Source organism: Pezoporus flaviventris, unplaced genomic scaffold (assembly GCF_033815535.1).
Source record: "Pezoporus flaviventris isolate CSIRO_AGI_PZ_B2104156 unplaced genomic scaffold, CSIRO_AGI_Pfla_v1 ptg000031l, whole genome shotgun sequence".
In the NCBI taxonomy this organism is placed as follows: Eukaryota; Metazoa; Chordata; class Aves; order Psittaciformes; family Psittacidae; genus Pezoporus; species Pezoporus flaviventris.
This window is the reverse complement of record NW_026892579.1, coordinates 12,380,130-12,406,958: the sequence shown is the minus strand read 5'-3', so window position 1 is coordinate 12,406,958 and position 26,829 is coordinate 12,380,130. Positions and strand designations below refer to the sequence as shown.

At 37.4% G+C, this 26,829-nt stretch overlaps 1 protein-coding gene across 3 annotated transcripts in view; it reads right to left on the bottom strand.

The window, feature by feature from the left end:
• ASCC3 (activating signal cointegrator 1 complex subunit 3) overlaps positions 1–26,829 on the bottom strand; it is a 270,580-nt gene that overhangs the window by 31,056 nt on the left and 212,695 nt on the right. For all 3 annotated transcript variants that reach the window (XM_061460216.1, XM_061460218.1, XM_061460217.1), the window contains 4 exons: positions 24,882–25,014; positions 22,158–22,283; positions 8,936–9,047; positions 8,520–8,654 (listed from right to left, as the gene is read on the bottom strand). In XM_061460216.1, the coding sequence (XP_061316200.1) occupies positions 8,520–8,654; positions 8,936–9,047; positions 22,158–22,283; positions 24,882–25,014 (506 nt within the window). The remainder of the gene's footprint in view (positions 1–8,519; positions 8,655–8,935; positions 9,048–22,157; positions 22,284–24,881; positions 25,015–26,829) is intronic.

The window sequence follows — 26,829 nt, the reverse complement described above, 5'->3', positions numbered from 1 at the left end:
TAATTTTTCTTGGTGATGTTCACTGCACACAAATTTGTGAGAACATTGTAAACTCAGAGTTCTTATGCAGGCTTATACCATGTCTTTTATTTATAGGTAGAAAGGCATCCATCTAAAGTACACTGTAAGAGCTGTATTAAATAAAATAAAATGGAAAGATAACCAACAATTAAGGGAGTTGCAGATATTTTACTTCTGGTGTAAAGTTTTAAGAACTTCTTTAAAAAGACAAAGAAAACTGAGATTTTCAGTACCAGATGTCTAGGAAGATCCCATTTGGATTTGAGCTACTTAAATTTGCAATCATGTATTTATACATCTAACAGAGCTTCTGTTTCCCCTAGAATCTGAAAATTAACTAGCTTTGTAGCATCTTTCTTGATCTGCCACCCGTGCCCTGAGGATTAGAGACTCCACCTGAGCTTGTTTTACAAGCATAACAGAAAAAATTAATCTCTGCTGGCAGCAATCCCACTGGGATACTGATGAATAATGATATCCCTCTCTTGCTGCCCTCTCAGTCCACTAGAAAAGCCACTCTAACCCAGCAACGTGGAAGCCGCTGAAACCATTCCAGCTGTGGATTAGCAGGCAGTCAAGCATCCATCTGTTCTGTGTGAATCAAGAGAAAGCAAACATACATTCTTATAGCTAAAGAAGTATTAAAAATTAGCATCTTATATGACTGCATATAGTAAATATTAAGACAGTCATATACAAAAGAAAAAATAATTATCTACACCTCATGATATTTACATTGCTTGCTGCCTTAAGCGAATGATAAAACAGTTGCAATTAATCTCATTGACCTACAGAACATTCTGCATTCAATGTTTTAATATGTTTAAGATAAAGTTTCTTTATATTGTATGCATCAGTTCTACCTAATAATATTTTGTGAGTAGGCATGCATTCACACACTAAATAAATATAAGTCAACACAGTAGCATGCCTTCACCTTGACAGAAGCAGCATTTAAGAGACCTGTTATGGGAGGGATTTTAGCCATTTTCTCACCCTCTAAGGTGAAAAGAGTAGCCTTGAGATATATTTTCTTTCTGTAAAATAGTAGTTTGAATAGTCTCTGATGGCTTGCCAGTCTTTTCCACTGGAAGACAATAAAAAAAGGCAGTGGGAAATTTGCATGTGGGAAATCCAGTCAAATTGGTGATGTCTGATTTGTCTTTTCCATGGGAAACAGGACAAGGATGTAGTATAAATTAAGGAAAGCTGTATTTGAGCATCATCCCAGATACTTAGAAAAGTGCATAATCTAACAGTTTTCATATAAAATAAATTCGATATTTTGCCATATGCCTGGCCCACATTCATTAAACTGCAGAGGTGAAGAAAATCTGCAACTGTTTGTTCTTTAAAAGAAAGTTTAATATGCTGTACCAAATTTACAAATATACATAGTAACTTTTTTCAGATGCTAAGAAAAGTTTTGGCCTTCTGGTAACAAAAATCTCTCTGCAATTTCTTCTAGCATTATAGGTAGCATGCGTTACTTAAATGTGAACTAAAACACTTCGTAAATACTGGGCAAATAATAGAAGAGGCCGATTTCTTAATAATTCATCTGTGATAATATATAACATCAACCCTTAAAATAAAATTCAACCTTCTGAAGCCAGCCAGGTTACATCAGCGAAAATAAACAAAAAGAAAAGAATGAGACAAAGAAAGAATCTAAACGTAAATAGGAAAATACGAGTGTCGGATACTTCATTAAGGACCGATCAGTAATCCTCTTATGTCCTTTTAAAAAAAAATACTATGCTAAACGAATATGCTGGGTACCAATCTTGCATGATGTAATTATTTCAGACAAACCAATCCTTATTGTGAAATTTCTGTTCCACTCAGAAAACAACATACAAAATGCCATTCTCTGTCTTAACAGTTTTACAAGTCTGAGCAATAACTTCTTTGCTGACAGAGAAAAACATCTATGTGCCTTTAAACAGCGCCCAGTAAGGCTGAGTTGGTGTCACTAAGTGAACTGAATCCTGTGAAGACAAATTCATCAGCAATATAATTGTAATTGCTATAATTTACAGGACAATAGTATAATTCTATCAAAAGCAAAGCAGTAACTGGAAACCAGTGAAGACAAAAGAACTGCAGGCTGCAGAGGGCCTAAATTTGCCTATCATGCTTTAATTACAAATCAGGAGGCATAAAGCAGTGTCGTGGTTTAAACTGCTACTGCTGAACCCAGGACAAGTAGGTAGAACTTGCACCACCTTGATAAAGGCACACTGAGCTTGTAAGAGTGCCTTCTGGAGTACTTCGGGCATGAGAACGCAGTCATTTATCAAAGCAGCATTGCATTCTATAAAATGCGCAGCTTTACCTTAATAGATGAGGTTTATAATAACACAAACATTATTTCAACAAATATATTGTATATCTGAAAATAGGGCCATATGACATGACTGATGAAAAATGCCTTTTCATTTTCAATATGATTAATTTGCAAAGCATTGGCTGCATGTGCATAGTTTGAAATCTCATATGATGATGGCTACAGTTATAACTGCAAAGTACGCAGGAAGTAAAAGACTTTTGTGCTAAAACAAGCAACAAAGTGTAAGCGGATGAATTGCTTGCAGTTTTAAGCAGTCAGCTAAACCAAGCTTGCTATCACTGAACTTTGTTCTAGCATATATATCATGGACAAGCATTGATTTGGTACAGATGGCAGCCAATGTTCACATCTGTAAGTACAAGACCAGGACAGTAGTCCTATATGCCCCAGCAGATACAAGGTTCTTGGCTCATCAGAATAGTTTTCATTGGCATAAATGAGTGTTTTGCTGCTATAACTATATCTGTAGCTCTTATGAAAGGAATTTCTTTCCGCATTCTTCTGGCAGAAATGGTTACTGAAGCAGCTGTTTGAAATAGGGATATACCGAGGCTATTGGCTTCCACTGCCACAGCTATACACACTTTCAGATGTTTTTCCCTTGGACCCTGCACTGCAATCAAAGCAGGCTAGGAAAAAAAAAAGGAAAGAAAGAAAAAATTAAAGACACTATCTTATTTAAAAGACAACAGTTCTTGTCTTATGGTCTACCTTGTGGAAAACACTTGTTAGAATCCTTCAACTTTAAAATAGGTTTTATTTTAACTTACCTGAGTTTTGAATCAGATTTTTAAGCTGGTAAGTAATGACAACTGAATTAATGAAGCTGGGTTAAGACCGGAGAGAAAATAAAGGAGATCTGTTAAATCAGAGATTAGAAAGTCATGTGTGTTGGAGATGGGAAGGTTTTACATTTTCTGGTTTTGAACATAATTCTTCCTTATTGATGTCAAAAAAGAGTTATGCTACATTCAGTTAGCTGTCAGTGATGGGCATTGTCATCTCTTTTTGCCAACTGATTGTGCTTTTCTAGATATGATGCTTTTAAACTAAAATTCAAACAATCATTTGGAAAAAGAAAATAATTGTGTCATGATGTTAGAAAAAAGCTACTATATTCAAGTACTACAGCAACATTCAAAACTGCTCCATCTACTGGGACTAAAGAAAAGTCAAGACAAATTTAATGTATGAGTATTCATATGCATAAGTTCTCTTTCTGCTAAGTACAAGATACTTTGAATATACTGGACATAGATGATGACATTCAGATGCTATTAAAATTCATTGTAGCATTTTGGTTTATTTTCATGAAGCCAAACATAATTTTCAAATTTAAACTTATTTTATAAAACACACTATGATACTATCTAGATGTTTCCAAGCAGGAACTGAATCAGAAATGTTTCAAAATATTAAAATTCAGAGAATATAAGATTTATAAAAATTAAGTAAATGATCCTGGAAATGCCTGTCTTCAGGATGGAATTTATGCACTGAACAGTTCTAGGTAGAAGTCATGTTCACATTGTTAAGAATGCACAGTATCTGTGAAATTAAATATGTAAGTGCTTTAAAGGTTAGCATGTAACATAACTGCTTTTCATCTGCAATAAAGTTTACATAATAAATTATTTCTACTCTTGACACTGAAACAAACAAATATAGTCTTGCTCAACTTTTATGCTTTGAAGAAAATCATAGTCGCATCTTTTTTTGTGAATTTAAACTAGAAAAATCACTTAGGAAGAGCGATCTAACTTTTTTTCTGAAATGGCTATAGAACAGAAAATCAGTTTTATATAATATCTTAAAAAACCCTAAATCAATGTTTCTGCCCTGGCTTGCGGAGAAAATATTCCACAAAACAGCTCACATTAGCTTGTCCTTGGACTAGTTTTGTAATTGGATGTACCAGTGATGATGAACAGAAAGTAAAGCTATAGGTTAAGTCATTAGAATCTCAGAGTACAAATGCCTAACAGGTAATGAAAGACAGATAAAGCATTAACAACTTTACTATTTTGTTACCTATGTATCTGGGATGGAGAGTGCCTGTTTCATGAAACTCCTTCTACGTTTCTGTGATTCCAGCAATGCCAGATATTCTGTTGAGTTCCAAAATATTTAGTCTAATACAAGCCAGTATAACAAAAATATGCCAATTATCAGATAGAAATATAGGGAGGAGGTATGTGGATACCAAACTTATAAGCCCATGTTTGTATCACAGAAAGATGGATACATATGTCCCACTATAACACAAATACCATATTGTTCTGTTCTGAAGCTCCCCAGGAAGAAAGGAACCCATCTCTTGCAACCAGTTTACATAAAGACAGCAGTAGGCATAAGAAAACCAAGCAGTTCTCTCTTGTAGGTAGAATTCAAAGCCAGAAATAATGGATAACATGCACATAAAACAAGGGATGAAAGATGGTAATGTTCTCCACTTCACTGTCTGGTATGATCAGATATGACAAAAGTATTTGCTCCATAAGTAAGAATATTAACCAGATAATCAGACAAGTTTAGTAACAAATCACCCAAAATCATAACAGTAGTGGACCTAGACATCACAGTCCTGATCAGCCATCAACAGACCTCCTTTCCTCAAGGTACAAACCTGCATTTAACTTTTGAAAACATTAGTTGTGACTGCTACTTTAGTACAGAAAATGACAAAAATGACCCCAAAGTATCAGTTTTGTCTGTTCACTCAACAGTGAATAAGCTCATTTGGGTTACTACTGTCTGAAGCATGGTTAGGAAAGTTTTAAAGAAATCTATGGAAAAGCTCCAAACATTTTCTCTAAGAAAAAACACAGGTCCACTAGTACAAGTCAGTTACAAAAGTAACTGAATCTGAACTTCACCTGCTAACTGCAAACCCAAGAAAAATATCTTGAGCACAGATTTATTACTGAGAGGAAAAGGGAAAGCATGAGAGGATTGTACCCTACCTATTCATATCACTTATTATGGTATACTTCTAACATGACTATGAGGCTGTTCCCATGTGCCATGTTCCTGTTCATGTTACGGATACTTCAACCCCTAAACCATACTGAAAAAAAAAAAAAACATTTCATCTTGCAAAATGCTGACAGATGATCAAATGAAAAGATAAAGTAAAAACGGAGAAGAGAACAGATAGTGGAGAAGACTATGAATGGTCTTAACTTCTAAGTGGAAACAAATCTTGCTATCAACTGACTTATTTGAGAAATCCATGAGCACCAGAAACAGGATGACTCAAAACTACTTTTTCATGAGTTGCAAAGATTCCTTAATAACTCATTGGTGAATGATCCTGAACTCTGAATGCTCCCATCAGCATGGCAAAATATCAGTCTGAAACTCAAATCCCTTAATCAAACTCAGATTTAAAACCCTGAATACAATTATAAATTTCTGAATTCTTGAATGCAATCTTGATTTTTTCCTGGTTTTGTTTTAAAGTAAGTCTTGCTCTTTTCAATGTACACATTGACAATTTTGTAAAAACTTGAATATATCCCATTTCAAATCCACAGGAGCAGTATTTTCTTTGTTACAGTTGTACACTTCTGCCTTCCTTATATGTTCCACCCAACTTGTAGATGTCTAAAGGTTTCCAGGATTATGAACAGTGCAAAAAAAACCAAAACAACAAACCAAAGACCTACATGTCACATCTACAAAATCCTGCAAATCTACTTGAGAAATGGTTTGGACGCTTATTCATAAGTAACAGAGTCCAAAATTCAAAACTTTAAAACTGAATGCTTAGCAGAATAATCACAATTATAATCATGTTTTGCAATGATAACAGGCCTTTTTGTTCTACAGCTACAGCTTTCAGTCCCAGCATCATTAAGAGATTCTTCAAATTACTTTTTAAATATCCTTTTCCCTAAGGATTTTCACTTATACCTAATTAGACTACTTACCCCATGCCATGTAATTCCCTACTGCCAAAACTGCTAAATGCTTCAATAAGGAGGAGGGCACCAGTGGAGCAAGGCAGATGTAATGTCATTGGTTAACAATAGAGGTGTGAAGCAACTGCTGTAATTATAAAACTCATTAATTCATAGTGTTTAGGACCAAAAAAAAAAAAAAAATCCTTGGCAGTTACTGTTGAAGTCTTTTCAACCCTACATCAGACTGAAAAAAACCTCCCTTTCAATTTACACCTTTAACAAGACAGAACAGTAATTCCACTACTAATTATGAAAATCGACATCTGCATAAAAAGTAAGGAAAACCTGTCAGGTATAATGGCATCCAGCGTTCATAAATCCCTTTCATCTTTCAAATTGACACATGGAATATTTTGACCCCTAATCAATTTTATTTTTAGTCTAATTCCTCTTAAGACTCCAAATGGACAACTTCCAAGACTACATATATTTTCAGGAAAAAAGAAAAATTAAAAAAAAAAAAAAAAGACGTAAAAATAGAATTAAAGCAAGACTAATAATTTTTAAATTTTGCAATCTCTGCCCAACAGTAGGGTCCTATGTTTTGTCTACAACAGAAATATTTGCCATTTACTTTTGCGCTTCATGGATGCAAGCTGTTCAAATAGATGAACATAGAAGCTAGGCCACACTGGCTTTTGCTGCCATCATTCATCTTACATATGCTGCTCACTAGCTTAGCAGCATCATGAAATGTTCCCCATCTCTGCTAATACTATTTTCAAACTTTCCCTGTCCAAATTTGTGTGGGGAAAAAAAAAAAATTCTGAAGTTTCTAGGTGGAGAAAATTTTCTCTAGGGAAAGGAGATTTTAATGAGATGGCAGCTACAGTAAAGCTGTCACCTTGAAAACTCAACATTATATTATTTAACTTCTGTTCAATAGTGGTTATTTCTTCCTAAAACTCCCAATTACCTTACACAAAGTATATATAGGGATTGTGGTTGATTGCCATTTTGAATTCAGCCAAATACATTGAATTTTATTTCACATAATTTGCAATGTTTTCTAACAACAGGATAAGAGATATTGCAGGGTCAGTGATAGCAATTCCCCTGTTTAGGCTGTATAACACTTTCCATTATAAAAGATTACTGTGACCTTTATTTCTGAGCCATAACACTCCGAATGTTTGCAGCAGGCGATTTAAATTTATCAGAAAGAAAGTCTCTGTACTAGAAAAGTGGCTTTCCTAGTGTCATAAAACACTCATCTGGTTTTGCTGAGATGCAAACTGTTGAATAGCATTGTTTTTATTTTTCTTCTTGTATCTCCCCTCAGGGAAGTTGTGGTGGTATGTCAAAGCAATAGATAGTATAAAAGTAACATACATAAATACTGTAAGATAGGACTCTGTGTTTTGAAGTTCGCACTTGGAAATCAGAATATTACAGAATTTGGGCCACTTGTATGATGTATATAACAGCAACTATCATCATGAATGGGCAGAAATAAATTTTCCTGGATAATATTAAGGAACTTGTTGCTTTTAATATGTGTGTACAAGTGAAGTAACACTATTCTGAAAAAGATTTTGCAGATATAATTATTTAAGTACTTAAAAAAAGTAGTAAAACCTAATTCTTTTATGATGAGAATATACTACTATCATGCTGCACTATACACCGATTCTCCAGATTTGTACCCTAAAATCTGTTGCCTTGTATTGCACTTCTCCATTAAACAGTCACTAGACTCAGTGTATAGCATTATTACAGGTTATGACCTCAGAGATCATCAGGTAGCTGGGAGGAGGAAAAGAAGGCATTTTAGGAAACAGGTCTTCCCCATATGCCTTCTCCGCTTTTTAAAGCTGCTGTATCTTCCAGATTGTCCCAGTCCAAAGTACAAGGTCCTGGTACAGATTTAGGATGTTGATATGCAGTTATTATTCTGGCATTTTAGAATTATACCTAACTTACTTAGAGAAAAACAAATACAAGATTTGTATAGATCCTGAAAACAATAAAGGGACATAAGAGAAAAATACATTTTCATGTATGGTTTAGATAAAACTCTTGAAACAACAAAAATGATTCAGTTGTATTACTCGAAACAAACAAAAAGAAATTGCAGATCAGGAAGAAAGGTTTTTCTTAATTTTGGGGTATTTTTTCATACACTTGTGTCTTTTAAGAGTCATGACTTATGTTTCACTTCAGAAAATATCAGCACTTACTGTCAGAATTAAGAGCAATTCTTCAATGTTGCTTTCAGGTTTCAACTGATCTTTGAACATTCCAATAGTTGGATGCTTCAAATAGTAATAGGAAGCAATGCGGCCATATGCCAGAGGTTCAATACTGCAATTATCCTGTTGGAAGAGGAATCAAATACACACGGTTCCTACATAATTCAATATAAATGGTTTCTACAAAACTGTAAAATATTTTAAGACTACTTTATAAGAGAGAACAGCAAAAAATGATTTAGCATCATAATTTAGCTGCAACCCCAATTAAGATCAGTTTCCAATGTAAGTCTTACAAATAGCTCCATAGATTAAAATCTCAAATTAGAAGCATGTATCTTGCTGTTCTGAACTTCTAGAAGCATGTATCTTACTGATTTTTGTAAGGCACAGATTACTCTTACCTCCCCAATTTCAATACAGTAGGAGCATTCCAAATCAAAGAGGGATTTCTCAACAAGGCTTGAGAGGTACTTATTCATAGTGTCATGGCTCACATCATCCAAGTTATAGTAACTAGATAAATTGAAAACAGATGCATTACATGAATACTTTTTACACTCTGAAGATTTTTAACAATAATGCCTTGTAGGAAAACCCACAATGCTGCTGAAATGCACACACATACTTGGAACAGCAAATATCCAAACAATTAAACACAAAACTATTCCCTTATATAGTCTAATAAGAAATTTATGATTCCTAAATGGTTTGTGGGAGTAACCAACATAATGCAGGCATGTACATATGGAAAAATGGTAATTTGTCTATTAATAGAAAAGTTGATATGAACAGAGCTGGACTGACCATATTTTGTTAGTGGGAAAATTTTCCTGGCTGCATATGTATGTTTTTCTGATCATATACGTATGAAAGTGAAAAAGCAATGCTAACACGAGTAACAGCATTTTAACTTCACGAGAAAGAAGAAAACCAAGGATTGCAACTGTCCTTACATCCTGTAACTCTGAAAATAAAAACTAGGCATATAGTGACATCTGTTGAAAAAGTAATCTTATACCAATTCAAATGTTGGTGTTGTGTCATTTTATTCTCAAAGTTAAAATAGCAAGAAAAAAAAAAAAGGGAACAGGGTATTTGTCAATGTGCCTACTTCACATGTTCCTTTTCAGGTAAAAATTGTTTAAGTAAACTATATATAGTAGTAATGGTTCTTAGTTATCTATATGAAGGAAAAATGTTTATAAATGTGCCAAAACGTATTGTTATGCTAGAATACAAAAAAGACCCAGTGACTGAAGTTTGCATTCCTTAACTGTAGAATTTAAGTGGTATTAAGATTCTTACTCACACAAACACAATTTCAGGGAGAGGTTTTCCCTAAAAAACTCCAGATAAATATGTAGTTAGAACCTGTGCCCTAGATTCAACAAAGGCACCGATTTAGAAAGTAACAATTAAGTTCAATGAGCAGCAGAGAAAAACAGAGCATGCTCAGAAAGTTTAAAAAGTCTGAATTTAGGAGTAATTATATCATGCAATTTCAAAGTGGAATTCAAACAAACAAAAAAAGATTTATCAAAATGTTACAAAGCACAGTAAAAAAGGCTGTCTCTGCTCATTTAATTCTGTAAAATACTATTGCACAAATAGACTACTGGGACTGCTTCAATGATGAAAGAAGCTCCTTTGTTCATGCTGGCTGCTTTACTAGAATTTCCTAGTTATGATGTACTCAGCATCCCCAGTGGAAACAATACCATATGCAGTAATGGAAAGTAGGTTCCTTCAATGTTATTTTCTGCAGGTGAACAAAAAGCTGCAAAACAGTGTGCTGAGATTCATTTTAGCTGATCTTACATAGTTACAGCTATGAGAGTCTTTTTAACTCGCTTTACGGCCAATGGAGAGAAGTGCGCACATGCAGAATGCTATTAATCTGAAGTATTTTATATATCTGCTTTAGGATGAGTTGAAATGTAATCACTGCCAAAAAGCCCCAAAACTTTAGATAATCAGTTTAGTTGTTGATGCTATACTTGGGCACATGAATCCCATTCTCTGATTTAAGTTCTATTTCGATTACTGTAAATCTGCTGTTAACAAATTTCAAAAGATGGAATTGTGGTTTTATATAGTACAAGCATCCTTTCTTGTCTGTTTTATTAATGGAATTTGATTTGCATTACTATTTTCTCAAGCAGAGTTTTAAACATTTATCTTTTTGAACAGAAATAGAATAACTGAAAAAAGCTTGCATGCTAACTAGCAGTGCAGTCATTTCCAGATTTTTTTTCCTTTTTATTAATCCCAAATTATAGGGTTAAATCTCTGATGCTTTGAACATTCAGTTAGAATTGGGTGAGGTTGAAGTAACACACTATTACCATAGGAAAGGAATTAAAAAAAATCTGTTCTGATAGCAGAAAATAGCTACATTAGACAACAATAAAGCTTATATATATATATATATATATATATATATATATATATGGCAGTGGAGTATTCAACTCTGTAATAGTATAGCGTATACAGATTCATGCTGAGATGACCTCAAATATTTAAAACATAGCTAGTGTCCAAAACCAAACCTAAACAAATGAAATATTTATATCGACTAAAAAGTTTTACATGGTAGACAGCCATATACTGTTAGACTTCTGTGAAGAAAACATTTGTAGCAGAAATACTTTAATACTGTTTTCAATGCAACTTAATTTTAATGAGCCCCCCCTTTAAATTTACTGAAGTAATACAGTAATGATAAAAAATGGACAATACTTCCATCTTCACCTTTTATCTGCCTGACATCTTCTCATGAAACACATTTAGATTCTCTTTATTATCACAAATTACTTTGTAAAATTTTGTTTACCTTCTGAAAATAATTGAGCAAATTAACTACGTAAGTCGTTTCAGAATGTGAAAAGATTTTCTATTTTATACAGTGAAACCAATAATGATTCATTAGTATTTTCCTCCAAATTGAATATGAGAGTACTGAAATGATTATAATTAAGGTGTGTTGTTGTCACGGTATTCAGACTTTCACCACGTCATTTCAGCACTGTCATTTGCAGTATCACAACACTGATGATGAATACTGATAAAACAAATGAAATGGGCAATAAACAAATTCTTTTTTGAGCTTGTAGTTTAAGACAGTTTTATTCAAACAGATTTTATCTTGGGCTCAACTTAATTTACACTATTTTACACTGAAGCCATATCATAAAAGTCATAATGCCTTTTGAAAATTATGTGAATTTTAAATTTGCTGATTTTTGGTATTTTTTTTTCGTCAGAGGAGTAAATATCTATCTGCCTGGTAAAAATAAAGTAATGTAAGGAAAAATCTTAAATGGTCTGTAACCTTGAATGAAGTGGTACCAGTGTATTTTAGCTACTATCTATAATGGGGTAAGTATAATTTTAAGCACACCCACAGGAGATTCTTGGTCACTCAGCACATCTTCCCCTAATAAAAATGCAAAGCCATTCATCTAGAAAGACTATGTTAAAATCATTAGTGAAAACAGAGGATCACGACATTAGATAGTATTTTGAAATGCATAAATAGAAGTTGAATTTTGCATGTTGGTATGCTCCAAGTATAAAAGCTGCATTGTGTGTGAGTTCCTCTATGAAGCTATATTACCTAACTATTTAATTACAGATAAAGAATAAAAACAATGCAGTTTCATGCTCACTGCATTGAATCATCTAGTCATTATTTTCCCTTTGCTATAAACAGACAGCCTAGCTTTTTATCAGCACACCATTTCATTTATTTCACAGTGAAGCCCAGTTTCACAATAATTGACTTGTCAGAAGCTCTAATTTATGAGGCTGGGCTCTGTAAGCCTTCTCCTATATTGGACTCAACCTGCACACAAGCAGGGTTGAATATTTACAATGCTGTTAACAGGTGCTGAATTGTTTAATGATTCTAATAGCCAGAAGCGTACTGAGAAAGCCAGCGGGATCACAATTACAGGCTGTTTGAACACAACAATTACTCGTCCCCTGAGAGGTGTGAAAGTCAAAGGCAGTTTTATCCTAACAGCATCTAGCACATGGGCTAGACAGGCTAACTTCTATTAGTAGTCCACTGGGAAAAAGCAATAACAAACCCCTAGGAATCATAAAAATTTACAAAGTATGTACAATTTAAACAACCAAAAACTGAAGGAACCTTTTATTGTCTTTTAAATAATATATTTAAAATCCTAACCCTTGTAGAGCTTAGCAAGAACAACAAACCATGAAACATGAACTTATTTCTCTAATCTAAGGAAGTGTGGAATTTCATCAGCTGAGAAAGACAGAGGGACGCGCAGTAACATAAAATGTAGATGAAGTTACACAAAACATTTAGGATTTAATGTGAATGGTGGCAATCATTTCCTGTTTAGCTTATATAAACCTGACCTGAGATCTCTCTGGGAAATTTTTCATCAGCCTTGAAATGGTCCTGCTATAACTGTCAATGCTGTGAAGTCATTTGTTACAGCACCACGTTTTTTATGTTCAGATTATACGGTAGTAATAGTGACACACATAATGAAAATCGGTGGCAGAGTCAGCCAAAAATATTAAAAGAAAAAACTTGCTAGCTTGAAGGCCTTTTGTAACAAATGCACAAAAGGACAAATCTACACCATTTACTTGATAGGAACAAAGCGTGTTTTCTGAGATTTTACAGTCCTGAAAGCAGAATTTGGTTATGAACAATTATGGGGGAAGCACAGATAGTAATTTTTATACATCACTTTACTTCAGTCATCGTGTTTGCTTTCATTGGCTTGTGGCCTCCAGCAGCTGCCATATTCAAATGGCACCATGGAAGTGGCACTGAGTGTACGATACAATTGATGGACCTTCATAGCCAGAGAGCTATGAACCAATGTACCAACTCACTTCAGTTGTTAAGGCATCACTGACTGACTCTGGAGACTGTGACTGGCTTGCAAAAATGCATTACAGCATGCATAAATGCTGCAGACTGTAATCTCTATCTATACTTGTATTTTCTTGTATTCATGTATTTGCTTATGCTAGCTATGAGAAATAGATATATTGCTGTCGTGGTTTAAACCCAGTCAGGTAATTCGTTCACTCACTTCCCCCCTTTCTTGTCCTCCCCCTGCTCTCGGAGGGACGGAGAGGAGAATCAAAAGAATGCAACTCCCACGGGTTGAGATAAGAACAGTTTAGTAACTAAGGTATAACACAAATCACTACTGCTACCACCAATGATAATAATGATAAAGGAAATAACAAGGGAAGAGAATACAACACCTCACCACCCGCTGACCGATAACTCGCCCCCCAAGCCCGACCAAGCTCCGACCGATGCCTCCTCCAACCCTTCCGGCTAACTCCCAGTTACATCCTGGGCATGACGTGCTGTGGTATGGAATAGCTCTTTGGTCAGTTTGGGTCAGATGTCCTGTCTCTGCTTCCTCCTGGCTTCCCCTCCTCCCTGGCAGAACATGAGGCTCACAAGTCCTTGGCCAAACCAAAACATCTCTATCAGGTCTGTTCCCGAGCCGAAAGTCAAAACACTGCACTGCACCAGCTACCAAGGAGGAGAAACATGACTGCTACTGCTGAACCCAGGACATTATCCACCCCTTATTCCATACCATTCACGTCATGCTCAGATCCCACATTTTCAATATACCATCACTCTTATCTCGGTGCAGTCTTATCTTAGTGCATGGACCAGTCCCTATAAAGCTGCTGCGTCCATCTGGTCCATGTCAGGCTCCATCTCTTGTAACAGTTTTCCAGAGCAGGAGAGACTGTGTGCAGTGTTCACACTCGTGAATAACCTGGGCAATAGTGTCCATTGTTAAGTCCACCCCTCGATCATGAGTCCATCTCTGTGTTGCATCTCTGCTCTGATGGCCTGAAGTGCCATGGGCCCACCAGGCTTAAAATAATTCACTGTCCCCTTAAGCAGTTTCTGCAGCTTGTTGCTGGGGACTCCATACAGCTGCCTTCCATCTCCGATGCTTCCAAAGCACTGGAGGGGCCCAGTGGACTAGATACTTGCCCATACTGTCCCACACACCCTGCCACTCATGACTGTCCAGCCTTGGGGAAAATCTCTTGGTCCCCCTATATTGTTGTCTAACCCCAGACAAGACCCAAACCTGACTCTGCTTAACTTTTGAGATCAGACAAAATGGTTGTGGGTAGAACACAGCCTGTGTGTGTGCCAACATGCTGATCCCCATCACAATCAGCAGGCAGGTCCCAGGGATACCCAAAGGCCATTCAGAGCCTTCAGAACTCTCAAACGATGCTGCTGTGCTTGTCACTGGGGCTGGTGTAGCTGCTGTGCTTGCCGGCTCTCCCACCACCAGCTTCTCTTTTCCTGAGTCCAGCTCTTCCTCCTCTGCCTTGCTGGGAAATGCTGCCTGGTCTCCTGCATCCTCCTGGGGCTCGGCGGGTGGCTGCCGGGGAATGCTCGCGGCCGTCGCGGAGCTCGGCTCCTCCGCGGGGCTCGGCTCCTCCGCGGGGCTCGGCTCTTCCGCCGCCTTATCCCGCTGCTCGGCAGCCGCTTCCTTCTGCTTCTCGACCGCCCCGGCCTCCTCCACCGGCAGCCGTCCCCTGGCGGCCTCCGGCCCCGCTCCCGCCGCCGCTTGGTCCCCGCGGCCGCTCTCCCGGGCCGCTTCAGCAGCCGCCGGCTCCCGGGACCGCTTCCCCTCAGTTCCCCGCAGCCTCACGAAGATGGAGAGTAGGGCGAGGGCCAGGACGGTGAAGAGCAGCCGGACGGCCAGGTACAAGTCCCCGGCCACGTCCGTCCCGCCCTGCTGCTGGAGCCCACCCGTATTACAAGCCATTGCCATAAAGCACAGTGAGACAAGAACCTTAGCCCAGGCCCCACACTTGATAAACACTATCACAGCAAATACCGGCTCTGCGTAAGTTACAACGGTCTGAAGCTGTGAGATCAAGAAGAACAACTCTGATACCCAATAAATCAGCATTGTGACGAATGACTATTAATCCAGTCAAATCTGTCGTTATCTCAACCCTTCGTGCCCCACGTTGGGCGCCAAAAAGAACTGTCGTGGTTTAAACCCAGTCAGGTAATTCGTTCACTCACTTCCCCCCTTTCTTGCCCTCCCCCTGCTCTCGGAGGGACGGAGAGGAGAATCAAAAGAATGCAACTCCCACGGGTTGAGATAAGAACAGTTTAGTAACTAAGGTATAACACAAATCACTACTGCTACCACCAATGATAATAATGATAAAGGAAATAACAAGGGAAGAGAATACAACACCTCACCACCCGCTGACCGATAACTCGCCCCCCAAGCCCGACCAAGCTCCGACCGATACCTCCTCCAACCCTTCCGGCTAACTCCCAGTTACATCCTGGGCATGACGTGCTGTGGTATGGAATAGCTCTTTGGTCAGTTTGGGTCAGGTGTCCTGTCTCTGCTTCCTCCCGGCTTCCCCTCCTCCCTAGCAGAACATGAGGCTCACAAAGTCCTTGGCCAAACCAAAACATCTCTATCAGGTCTGTTCCCGAGCCGAAAGTCAAAACACTGCACTGCACCAGCTACCAAGGAGGAGAAACATGACTGCTACTGCTGAACCCAGGACAATTGCTCTCTTTAATCAGTTTTTCAAAGATGATTATGTTAAGTTGGTTCTTGAATAGGGACATAAGCAGTCTTCAGCTTTGCATTCTCATCCAAGACTGCAGCAGACTAGGGGAACAGAAGGTGTCTCAAATACTCAGCAGCCTGGGGCTTCCCAGTCTGAGATTAGGAAAAACTTTACTTGTGTGAATTGTTTGGTGAAAGCAAAACATGAACCACGTTCTTGTGCTTCTCACATCACTGTGACCCTAATAATTTAAAAGAACAAGCTCGTGTTATGAAATTCATAATAATGCCTACAGCTGTTATGTATTAAGTATATATACATGCACATGGATCTAAATGCGACTGTAAAAGAACGAATCCACCCTGAGAAACAAGGAACTGTCCAAAAAGACCTGTTGTGGCTTAGGCCAGCCAGTAACTCAGAACCACGCTGCTGCTCACTCACTCCCGAAGTGATGGGGAGGAGAATCAAAAGAATGCAACCCCCACAGGTCGAGACAAGAACAGTCCGGCAACCAAGGTACAACACAAAACCACCACTGCCACCACCACCACCAACAGTGACAAGGGAAATAACAAGGGAAGAGAATACAACTGCTCACCACCTGCCGACTGATACCCAGCCTGACCCCAGCAGCAGTCTAGCCCTTCCGGGTAACTCCCCTCTGTTTATATACTGGCTAGTTTGGGTCAGGTGTCCTGTCTCTGCTTCCTCCTGGCTTACCCTCCTCCCTGGCAGAGCGGTTTACCAACTCAAAATATGGATATTGGTAATCACTGCAGTGTAATGTACCTGCACCTTCTTAGCTTCTTAGTAGCTGCTGCCAAATTTTTCCATTTTATCTCTTAGTCTTAATTAATCTAACCTTCTTCAGTCATCCCCCCCTTCTAATAGAATTCCAAACTTGCCCTAAAATTCTGAACTACTGTGATTGCATCACCAAAATACGTATTATTCTATCCTGACTGGCTGATATTAGCTGTCACCTCGATAGTGGAAACTATATTGGAACAGTATATAATCATAACTCTTATTCAGCTGTTTTATTCACGCTATTAGACATGCTCAGCTTAATCATACTGAGAAAAGGAAATTTAAAGTAAAATATAAGTGCATGATGGTAATGGCATCAGTCTGAGACAATTTAATTATAAATTACTATACATTATTCTTTCATTCCAGAAAGCTTCATAAGACTGACATAAAGTAAAAAAAGAAAACCTTAAAAATAATTATTGGAATGAATTAATAAAATAATTTTTTCAGGTCTTCACAAGGAATTTACACAGAAAACCTATTCTGTAAGTGCGCACATTCACAGACTCTCATATATATTTATAAATTCATAAAAAACCAAACACATTTTAACACTGATGTGGCTATTAGAGTATCTAAAAGTTAGCTTTCCAAATGAAAGCTGATTCTGCTTAACTTTACATATGTTGCAAATTTCTATTTCTCTTTTACTGCACATGTATCTGGAAAGTATCATAACCTGATTTACAGAACATGTTTCCCATAGCCACTTCTCTTTAGAAAGTTGGAGATTATAATCTTTTATAAGGGTAAAAGAATGAAATAGTCAAAGAATTTCAGCCAAGGAAAGGAGATAGACAAGCCTCTCAAAATAGCCCATTTCAAAGAACAGGGCACTTCACTGATGTGTTTTGTATGATCTTGAATAAGTAAAGAACATATTGACATAAGTTGTATATGGAATGGGGAACATGTTGTAGTACTTGACTGAAGTAGCAAAGAAACTTTGACTTAATGTGCAAATTCAAACCCCTCTACAATTAGGAATGATTGCTTTGGGGGAGGGAAAAAACAGGGAATAAACTCTGGATATTGAGACTGATACATTTTGATTAACAGTTTTATTTGGACCACCCCTCTCATTTGCACATCATCTCTTGAATAGCATGCACATTTCTGTCTGGTCTAGTCTAGCACTCAGCTACTCCACTCCCTCAAATCAACAGCTCAATTACTCCTCTTTAACTAGATAGTAAAACCCCGTTTCACAGATTTCAAGGTACATCAAACTAGGAAATTAAACTGGCTTGATGAAAAGAAGTATTGCAACATGCAAAAAAAGCCATTATTGCAAGCTTAACTAAGTATCTCAAGTGTACCAGAAAAAAATTCATAATGACTGCATGTTTAGAAGAAACCTGGATTCTTAGAGCAAAAGGATACTTTGATCTCTATCTCACAACAAAGGTAGATTAGCATTACTTAAATAGTACAAATTGTAGGCGTTCAGTAAGGCATTTTATGTGACTGGACTGGAATCGAACAATCCTACATTTGTTTATGCAGCTTTAATATACAAGTAGCTAAAACTGGCAATAAATGAGAATATAAATCTTCTGTATATTACCTAAGCCCATTATTTTTGGGATTTACAGCATCACATGCAATGACTTTTATGTCAATGAATCCCAAGGCAATTTACCAATCATGCATACAGGAATTACTTATTCACCACTAAGGTAAAATCACCTGCTGGCTGGAAAGTAGTTCTTGTTTCAAAATGCAGGGAAAGTCAACAAAATTGCTTAGGGGCAGGACATGATAGAGAACACTGTATCAAGTGACACTGAGTGTAACAACTTACTGTGTAACAACTCATACCAAAATTCATCCATTGTGCTCCTACTCTTTCAAAAAAAACCCCAACCTTAAATCCTTCGGATTATTAAAGGCCACAAATAGTTCTTGTCTGGTGCTATCAATCATTTCATATGCTCATCTATGGCACAGAAAACTCCATTACCATACTGCAATTTAGTCAGAGTTATCCAACTGTCACTGCCTTCTCCTCATAAAACTTTTCAGTTTTCCTTTGATGTATCTCATTCAAGCACTGACAATGCTGGAACTGCTTGTCTTGAAGGAGGTCTGAAAATACCATAGACAGTAGTAGGTCCAGGAAATCTACTAGCTTAGTAACTTTGGTTGAAATGTAATAGAATTTATTACCATGTCAAAGAATAGAAAGCGTGCACATCCACTGCATTTGCCCTTGAAATTTGCCCTTGAGATCTAGAAGTGACCTCTTTGATATCCAGCAATATCCTTTATTACCTCATATCTTCATATCCTCCCTGAATGACTAAGTACAGAAAGAATGCTGAGTACTTCTGTGTGGATGACGGGGTAAAGGAGGACAACTTGTGAACTGTTCCAACCTGTATGCGTGATGTTCCAATGAAAGACTTTAATTTCATTAGAAACTTCAGTATGCATTCCTATCTTGCCATTATGGACACCATTGGTCAAAATCTGCTCATCTTGTTTCTCACAACAAAGCATATGCATCTCATGATGAAATAGGGTGGGTTTTTATCTTCCCTCCTCTCTCCCCCCACTCCAATCCTCTCAGAATAGCAGAACTTCTACCTAAAAGCTGATATTGTGATAACTTCAGATTTAGCTTTCCACAACACTGCACATTAAAGAAACTGCTGAGAAAAAAAGGACCATCGGTCAACACGCCAAGCTCATATTCCAGTGGGAACCTTTTTTTATATAGGGAAAAGCTTGCCTATTAAATCAAATGACTGCATTTCTATATTTTACACTTACTTTTGTGCTGCATATTGTGTCTTAAAAATCTATCTACCACACATACCACATGATCAAAGCTTGCCAAAGACAAACTGATAAAATCACTTAAACACAGCAATTCAAGTGCAAGATATTTTAAAATAACATCACTTACTCTTTACACTAAAAAAAAAAGGACAGTGTCTGCAGTGGCATAGTTTTTAACATTAGCTGTAGTATGGATAGAATCATAGAATAGTTAGGGTTGGAAAGGAACTTAAGATCATCTAGTTCCAACCCCCCTGCCATGGGCAGGGACACCTCACACTCAACCATCTCACTCAAGGCTTCGTCCAACCTGGCCTTGAGCACTGCCAGGGATGGAGCATTCACAACCTCCCTGGGCAACCTATTCCAGTGCCTCACCACCCTAACAGGAAAGAATTTCCTCCTTATATCCAATCTAAACTTCCGCTGTTTAAGTTTTAACCCATTACGCCTTGTCTTGTCGCTACAGTCTCTAATGAAGAGTCCCTCCCCAGCATCCCTATATGTCCCCTTCAGATACTGGAAGGCTGCTAGGAGGTCTCCACGCAGCCTTCTCTTCTCCAGGCTGAACAGCCCCAACTTTCTCAGCCTATCCTCATACGGGAGGTGCTCCAGTCCCCTGATCATCCTTGTGGCCCTCCTCTGGACTTGTTCCAACAGTTCCATGTCCTTTTTATGTTGAGGACACCAGAACTGCACACAATACTCCAAGTGAGGTCTCACGAGAGCAGAGTAAAGGGGCAGGATCACCTCCTTCGACCTGCTGGTCATGCTCCTTTTGATGCAGCCCAGGATACAGTTGGCTTTCTGGGTCACGAGTGCACACTGAAGCCGGCTCATGTTCATTTTCTCATTGACCAGCACCCCCAAGTCCTTCTCCGCAGGGCTGCTCTGAATCTCTTCTCTGCCCAACCTGTAGCTGTGCCTGGGATTGCCCCGACCCAGGTGTAGAACCTTGCACTTGGCATGGTTAAGCTTCACGAGGTTGGCATCAGCCCACCTCACAAGTGTGTTGAGGTCCCTCTGGATGGCATTCCTTCCCTCCAGTGTATCAACCAAACCACACAGCTTGGTGTCATCGGCAAACTTGCTGAGGGTGCACTCAATCCCACTGTCCATGTCAGCGACAAAGATGTTGAACAAGACCAGTCCCAACACCGATCCCTGAGAGACACCACTTGTTACTGGTCTCCAGCCAGACACTGAGCCATTGACCACAACTGTGTGCAGCCATCCAGCCAGTTCTTTATCCACCGAGTGGTCCATCCATCAAATTGATGTCTCTTCAATTTAAGAGACAAGGATGTTGTGTGGGACAGTGTTGAATGCTTTGCACAAGTCCAGGTAGATGACATCAACTGCTCTACCCCTGTCCATCAGTTCTGTAGCCCCATCATAGAAGGCCACCCAATTGGTCAGGCAGGATTTCCCCTTAGTGAAGCCATGCTGGCTGTCACCAAGCACCTTGTTGATTTTCATGTGCCTTAGCATGCCTTCCAGGAGAATCTGCTCCAAGATTTTGCAGGCACAGAGGCGAGACTGACTGGCCTGTAATTCACCGGGTCATCCATTTTCCCCTTCTTGAATATGGGGGTTATATTTCCCTTTTTCCAATCATCGGGAAAATCACTCTGAAGCACTCTAGAGAAGTGAAATCTTTAGTGGTATAAATGCCTAATTCTTTATTTGCCACATTATTTTGGTGAGTGAATGATCCCATGATAGGTAACATACCATTTACCCACGACACTGCTGTGGCAAAGGCAGCTTACATAGCTGGAACAGCTCAGAATGATCTGCATAGCAGCTGGAGTTAGGCAGGATGATAACAATCATTGAAAATATTGCACACATGGTTTCACCATGATACCTTAATGAAAGTAAACTTAATCACAGAGAAAGAGCTGATAGCTATTCTCTCATCTATTAGGAAAGTCCGGGTCTTAATAGATTTTCTATAGAAAACTGGGCAGAACATATCAATGTGGTAGCGAAAGAAAAAGTAACACAGCCTTGGGCGACATGGTCTAGTGTGAGGCATCCTTGCCCACCACACAGGGCTGGAACTATATGATCTTAAGGTCCTTTAAAACCCTAACTATTCTATGATTTTACAATTATAAATACAATACCTAAAGGAATGTGATAATCTGCGGTTTTATTTTAGGGATACTGATGTAGCCTTCTCAATAAGGCTATTTTATAGTTATCACTAAATTGTAAAATTATTTGCCAAGAAATGCATTTATATTTAGAGCAAAAAAAAAAAAAATTAAAAAAAATGTGCACAGAAGTTGTATTCCCTGTGTGGGCCAGTAATGCTCCCATGCTGGAAACTGTTAAGTACCCTAGGCTGGAAAGCAGCAGGATCACCTTTGGATCAACTCTACCCTCAAGTTACCTTCAGATTAAATTGCATCTGTATTTTATACTCACGTTGGGTTCATTATAAGTCTACGGAAGAAATAAGTCCAGGTGATATAATCCATTGCATCCTGCTTAGAAGTAACAGTTCCAGCAGCAATTTCAGCATTCAGGTGGTCAGCCAGCACTTCTAACAAGCTGAAGAACAGAAAACAAGAGGACTTAGCTGACTTAACAATCACAAAGACAGGCAATATATTTTGTAGAGTTGTGCATTAAAAGGTTTATTACTTTTAATCTGAAAATATTATATATTTATCTTCTGGTAAAAGAGAAAAGGAGGAAAAAAAGGGGCAATGTAATTGCAAGGTCAATCATCTTCTTTAAATGATAGTGGAATGAAGCTCAAATTATTTTTTGATTGGACCAAGAATGAACAAATTTAAGTCATTCATGGAATGTATTCAGATGGAGCTACTCAGTGGTAACTTCTGAATACTGTATGTTGACCATATGATCATGCTGGCTTAATTCAATAGAGAATCATATGGAAAGACAAACAGGAAATTAAACAGTGGCAATGGCTTAGCTAATACTTGACAAATACTTGAGGGCTGGTAAAATTACATCAAAACTACTTCCCCCAGATTTTGCCTCATCTTCCTCCAATGTAAAAAAAAACCCAAAAAAACCAACAAAACAGAGCCATAGAACTGCTACTTTTACTCAGAAAGATCTAAAATCAGAAACACAGAAGAACAAAAGCAGTTTAAAATGATTCTTACAAAGTAAAATACTGCTTAGTGTCATTAAATGGAACAAAGACCTCCATTAGGGTATCTAATGAGATCATGCCTGGCTACAGTTCAATCAGGGAATAGCAAATATCCTTAAGAATCAGCCTAATTTTTCTTATAATACTTTTTCTTTTCCTACTGTTCTTTCCCTGTTGCTAAAAGTAAAGAATAATTTGGTATGAATAGCTGCTTTACTGCCCTGTACCACTGATTGTATGCTTCTGAAGTAAGAACTGCAGATGTTCTACCCAGATTGTCCAACAGAAACTGGAAAAACGATTCAATAGCTATTCCATAATAAAGAGTGCTTTTTCTTTTTCTTCTAATGTGCTATATTTCAAACCCATGATCAGTGAGAAAAAGGCCTGAAGTATGAGTTGTGTATTCAAGTCTCAAAACTAATACATAGAAAATGGCTTTTAGAAAAAACTTTAATTAAAAATTATTAAGTTTAATTTTACAAATTAGAAATACTACACAAAGCTAATAAATATACTCTTTGATAGAACAGTTGGGAAAGCATTCTAATACTAAAAACTCTCAAGACCCCCCCAATTTCTTTTTGAAGCTATGAAGCCTCTTACCTCACATACTTGATCACAAAAGAGCTCAAGACAACTCTAAGTTAATGGGTTCACAACATACATGGAACTTAAGATTGCTAGTAATATGTGAATCTTCAGCTGAAAATTGATAAAATATTCTTTGTTTATAGTGAAAGATGAAATATATCAAACTATAGAGTAAGTATATAGACACAAAAAAATCTACTAAAACCACAGAGTATTTAGAGTATTTCAAACAGGAACAAGGTGTGATTGCTACTGTTATTTTGAAGACACACTTTATTTAGAAACACTACTTTGCTATGAATAGATTTCCTAGTTTATGATAGTGCCATACAGTCTGGATATATCATCACACTGCTCTTTTGATTTATTAGCTATAATTTTGAAGAAGTTCAACTCCTAGCCTTTTGTGCTAAGTGCAATTTATGTCAAAAAAAGTGTGATTTCCTAAGGAAATGAAGCGCATGTTTCCACATTCTTTGTTTGCAAAAAATTATACGTCTATCTGTGTACCACAGAAATTAACTTTCAAATACACCATCCCATTTCAACTACATTTCACAGGTGTGTAGCACTCTCAAACTCCTACAAACTTCCTGAGCAGATAGAGGTCCCATTACCGCTTATGTTGAGGGATGAAGTTTCCTTAGGAGAACAATACTTCATTAATTCTTCATCACCAAGAAAAGCGTTCAGTAATGCTCATGCTTTACTACATACCTCAGAATTCCTCCACGAAACATGCATCTATGGGAGACCAATGCAACTAGTTCTGCCTGTCATTGAACAACTAAGCATATTATAAATATCAAAATCAATGCATGAATTACATTATGCTGGACAGCAAACTTTGTATTGACTAAGTCCAGAAAGGGAACAAAAAGGTGGTACTGCTACATTTCTGACAACAATACTGCAATTCTGAAGTGTAAGATGTGTTGAAAGAATATCAGTAATAATTTACATCATACAGATTTCTTTTTGAACTTGTGAGATTTTGAAGAATATGGTATTTATAATGGTACAATTATTCTAGGTAAAAAATGTTCGAAACCCAACTATTTTTTTCCTATTAAGAATTTGTCACAACATTTCAGGGAGGGTTCTGAGGATCATGTATAATTGTCCTATACACTGCTCCTGAAGAACAGTTTGTGCTCTCATTCAAATGCCTGAGGCAACACTCAAACCAGAGAAACATTTGTAGTTTTATCTGGAAATGGACTAAAAAGACCAAGAGTGCTTCAAAATCCATGGAAGAAAGGATTTTTTTGCATAAAGATGTATAATATTTTTTAAAAAATTATTTCCCTCTAGGACCACAATATTTAGGAGGTATTGGGCACAGGAATTTTGTTTCACTTTTCTTGATTCCTCATTTGTAGTATTATTTATAGTTTGATCAGCTTTTCTGATTGCTTTATCTTTACCTTGATTCCACTGGGAAAGGTTCATAAAGGAATTTTTTGTAGAAGTCTTTCTTAATATCATGAACTAGAATTACAGCTTTTCCTTGGTCATCAAACTGTGGTCTGCCAGCACGTCCCATCATCTGAAGCACATCTGCCAAAGAGACAATAATGTATAAACCAAATGAATTTATTTGAATGTATAAATAAATGTATTTATGTCTGCATAATGTACAATACAGGATTTTTTGAATTCTTTGGCCTTGTATGCAATATTGGTTTTGACAAATCTAATTTTTTTTTTCCATCTCAGATAAATTTATGATGAACTTCCTTCTGGCAGAGACTATCTTCCTGCATACTTGAGGACCACCCACTGCAACAGAATCTAAGCTTATATCTAATATAAATTTTCTCTACTCTCCTTGCACTCCACAACTATCCCTTGTTTGAGCATATGCAATTAAAGATGACCAGTCAGGGAACTCATGAAGCCTACAATAGAAACTATCTATTATTTCCTAATTTTCAAGTATCTGACTTCACAATAATAGAAGTCCCTTTTATAAACTTTTCTGCCACGTATTATTTCCTAGGTTTTGAATATTTTAGAGATAAACTGGTCAAGGCAAATTCTAATTACTGACAGCTATGATCTTTCCCATTCAAACTTCATGACAACTGATATTAGTTATTAGCACTGGAGTAGAGATGGTTTCATATCACACCATGATACGCAAATTTAAAAGCAGGTACAGTTAAAGCTTACCTCTTCTACTCTGTCTACACAATATTACTTGCAAACACTAGTTAATGATTTCTATAAATACTGAAAATACTAGCTGAAACAAAACATGCTCAGCTTGTTACCCGGCCACCAAGATGCGTATGCTTATCATCTGTTTGTGTCTTTTCAAATGTGAGAAGTGCATTTGCAGAGCTCTGATTCCTTTCTGGTGCTTCCAACTACTATTTAACTTTGAAGAAACAATGGAAAGAAAATCATAAGTTTTACATGTTTATTTTAAAGCTTTTTAGTTTTGAGTATTCTCTATGAGCTCTATCATGCCTGCAAAACATGTGGTTTGCAGTACCTGACATTTTGAAAAGTGATTTCTTTGATTTCAGAATCAATAAGCTGTTAGCACAATTGTCAGCTGGGGAAGGAAAAGCCAGAGGGTGTAGTATGGGATACAGCAATGGACCGTGATAGAAGGAACAGCCCAATGACAATATACAGTTTTTAATAACACATTTTCACTTCTGTACACATGAACTATATAGATAGTAATTTTTTTTATCAGTTTATATCTTCTGTTAATTTAGGAGTGACATGAAAATGTAAAACCAAACCAGTTTGAAAATGATGTTTCTGCATAGGCATGTGCACAGGAAGTGATGAAACAACTTCTTCATATTCTAATGTTGTGAATTAAATTGTGCATAATGCCATATACAAAATGGAGTTACTGAAAAACATCAGGAAATTATTTTTGCTGATATCCACTATGTAATTATCCAAACCCAGTATTTTCTTTACTGACTATATGTTGCTTGGCTGCTTTTAATCACTGGACTAAACTCCTGAAACTTTAAACATGATCCAACTGGCTGACTAAATGTCTGGTAACTGAGAAAAGGTCTTCCCCAAACCTCTGACTTCATTCAAAGAGGCAATTCTAGTTATGTTGAAAGTACTGAACTCTCCAGAATGATTCATTCTGCCCTCAGTTGCTTCCTTGGAGCCAAACGCATCCTTTATACAGAAAGGTAACTTCAGCAGGGAGAAACCAAGTTATACAATGATGGAACAGTGAAGGCATAACTTGTGGGCAGCATTAAGGACAGTGTTGTGAAATTTTTGGAAGTATTTCAGAAAGAAATTAATCACATTTTCATTTTTATTGCTGCTGCAAAACTGTACTACCTATCCACAGAACTTCCATATGCATAAATATTCTCTAGAAAG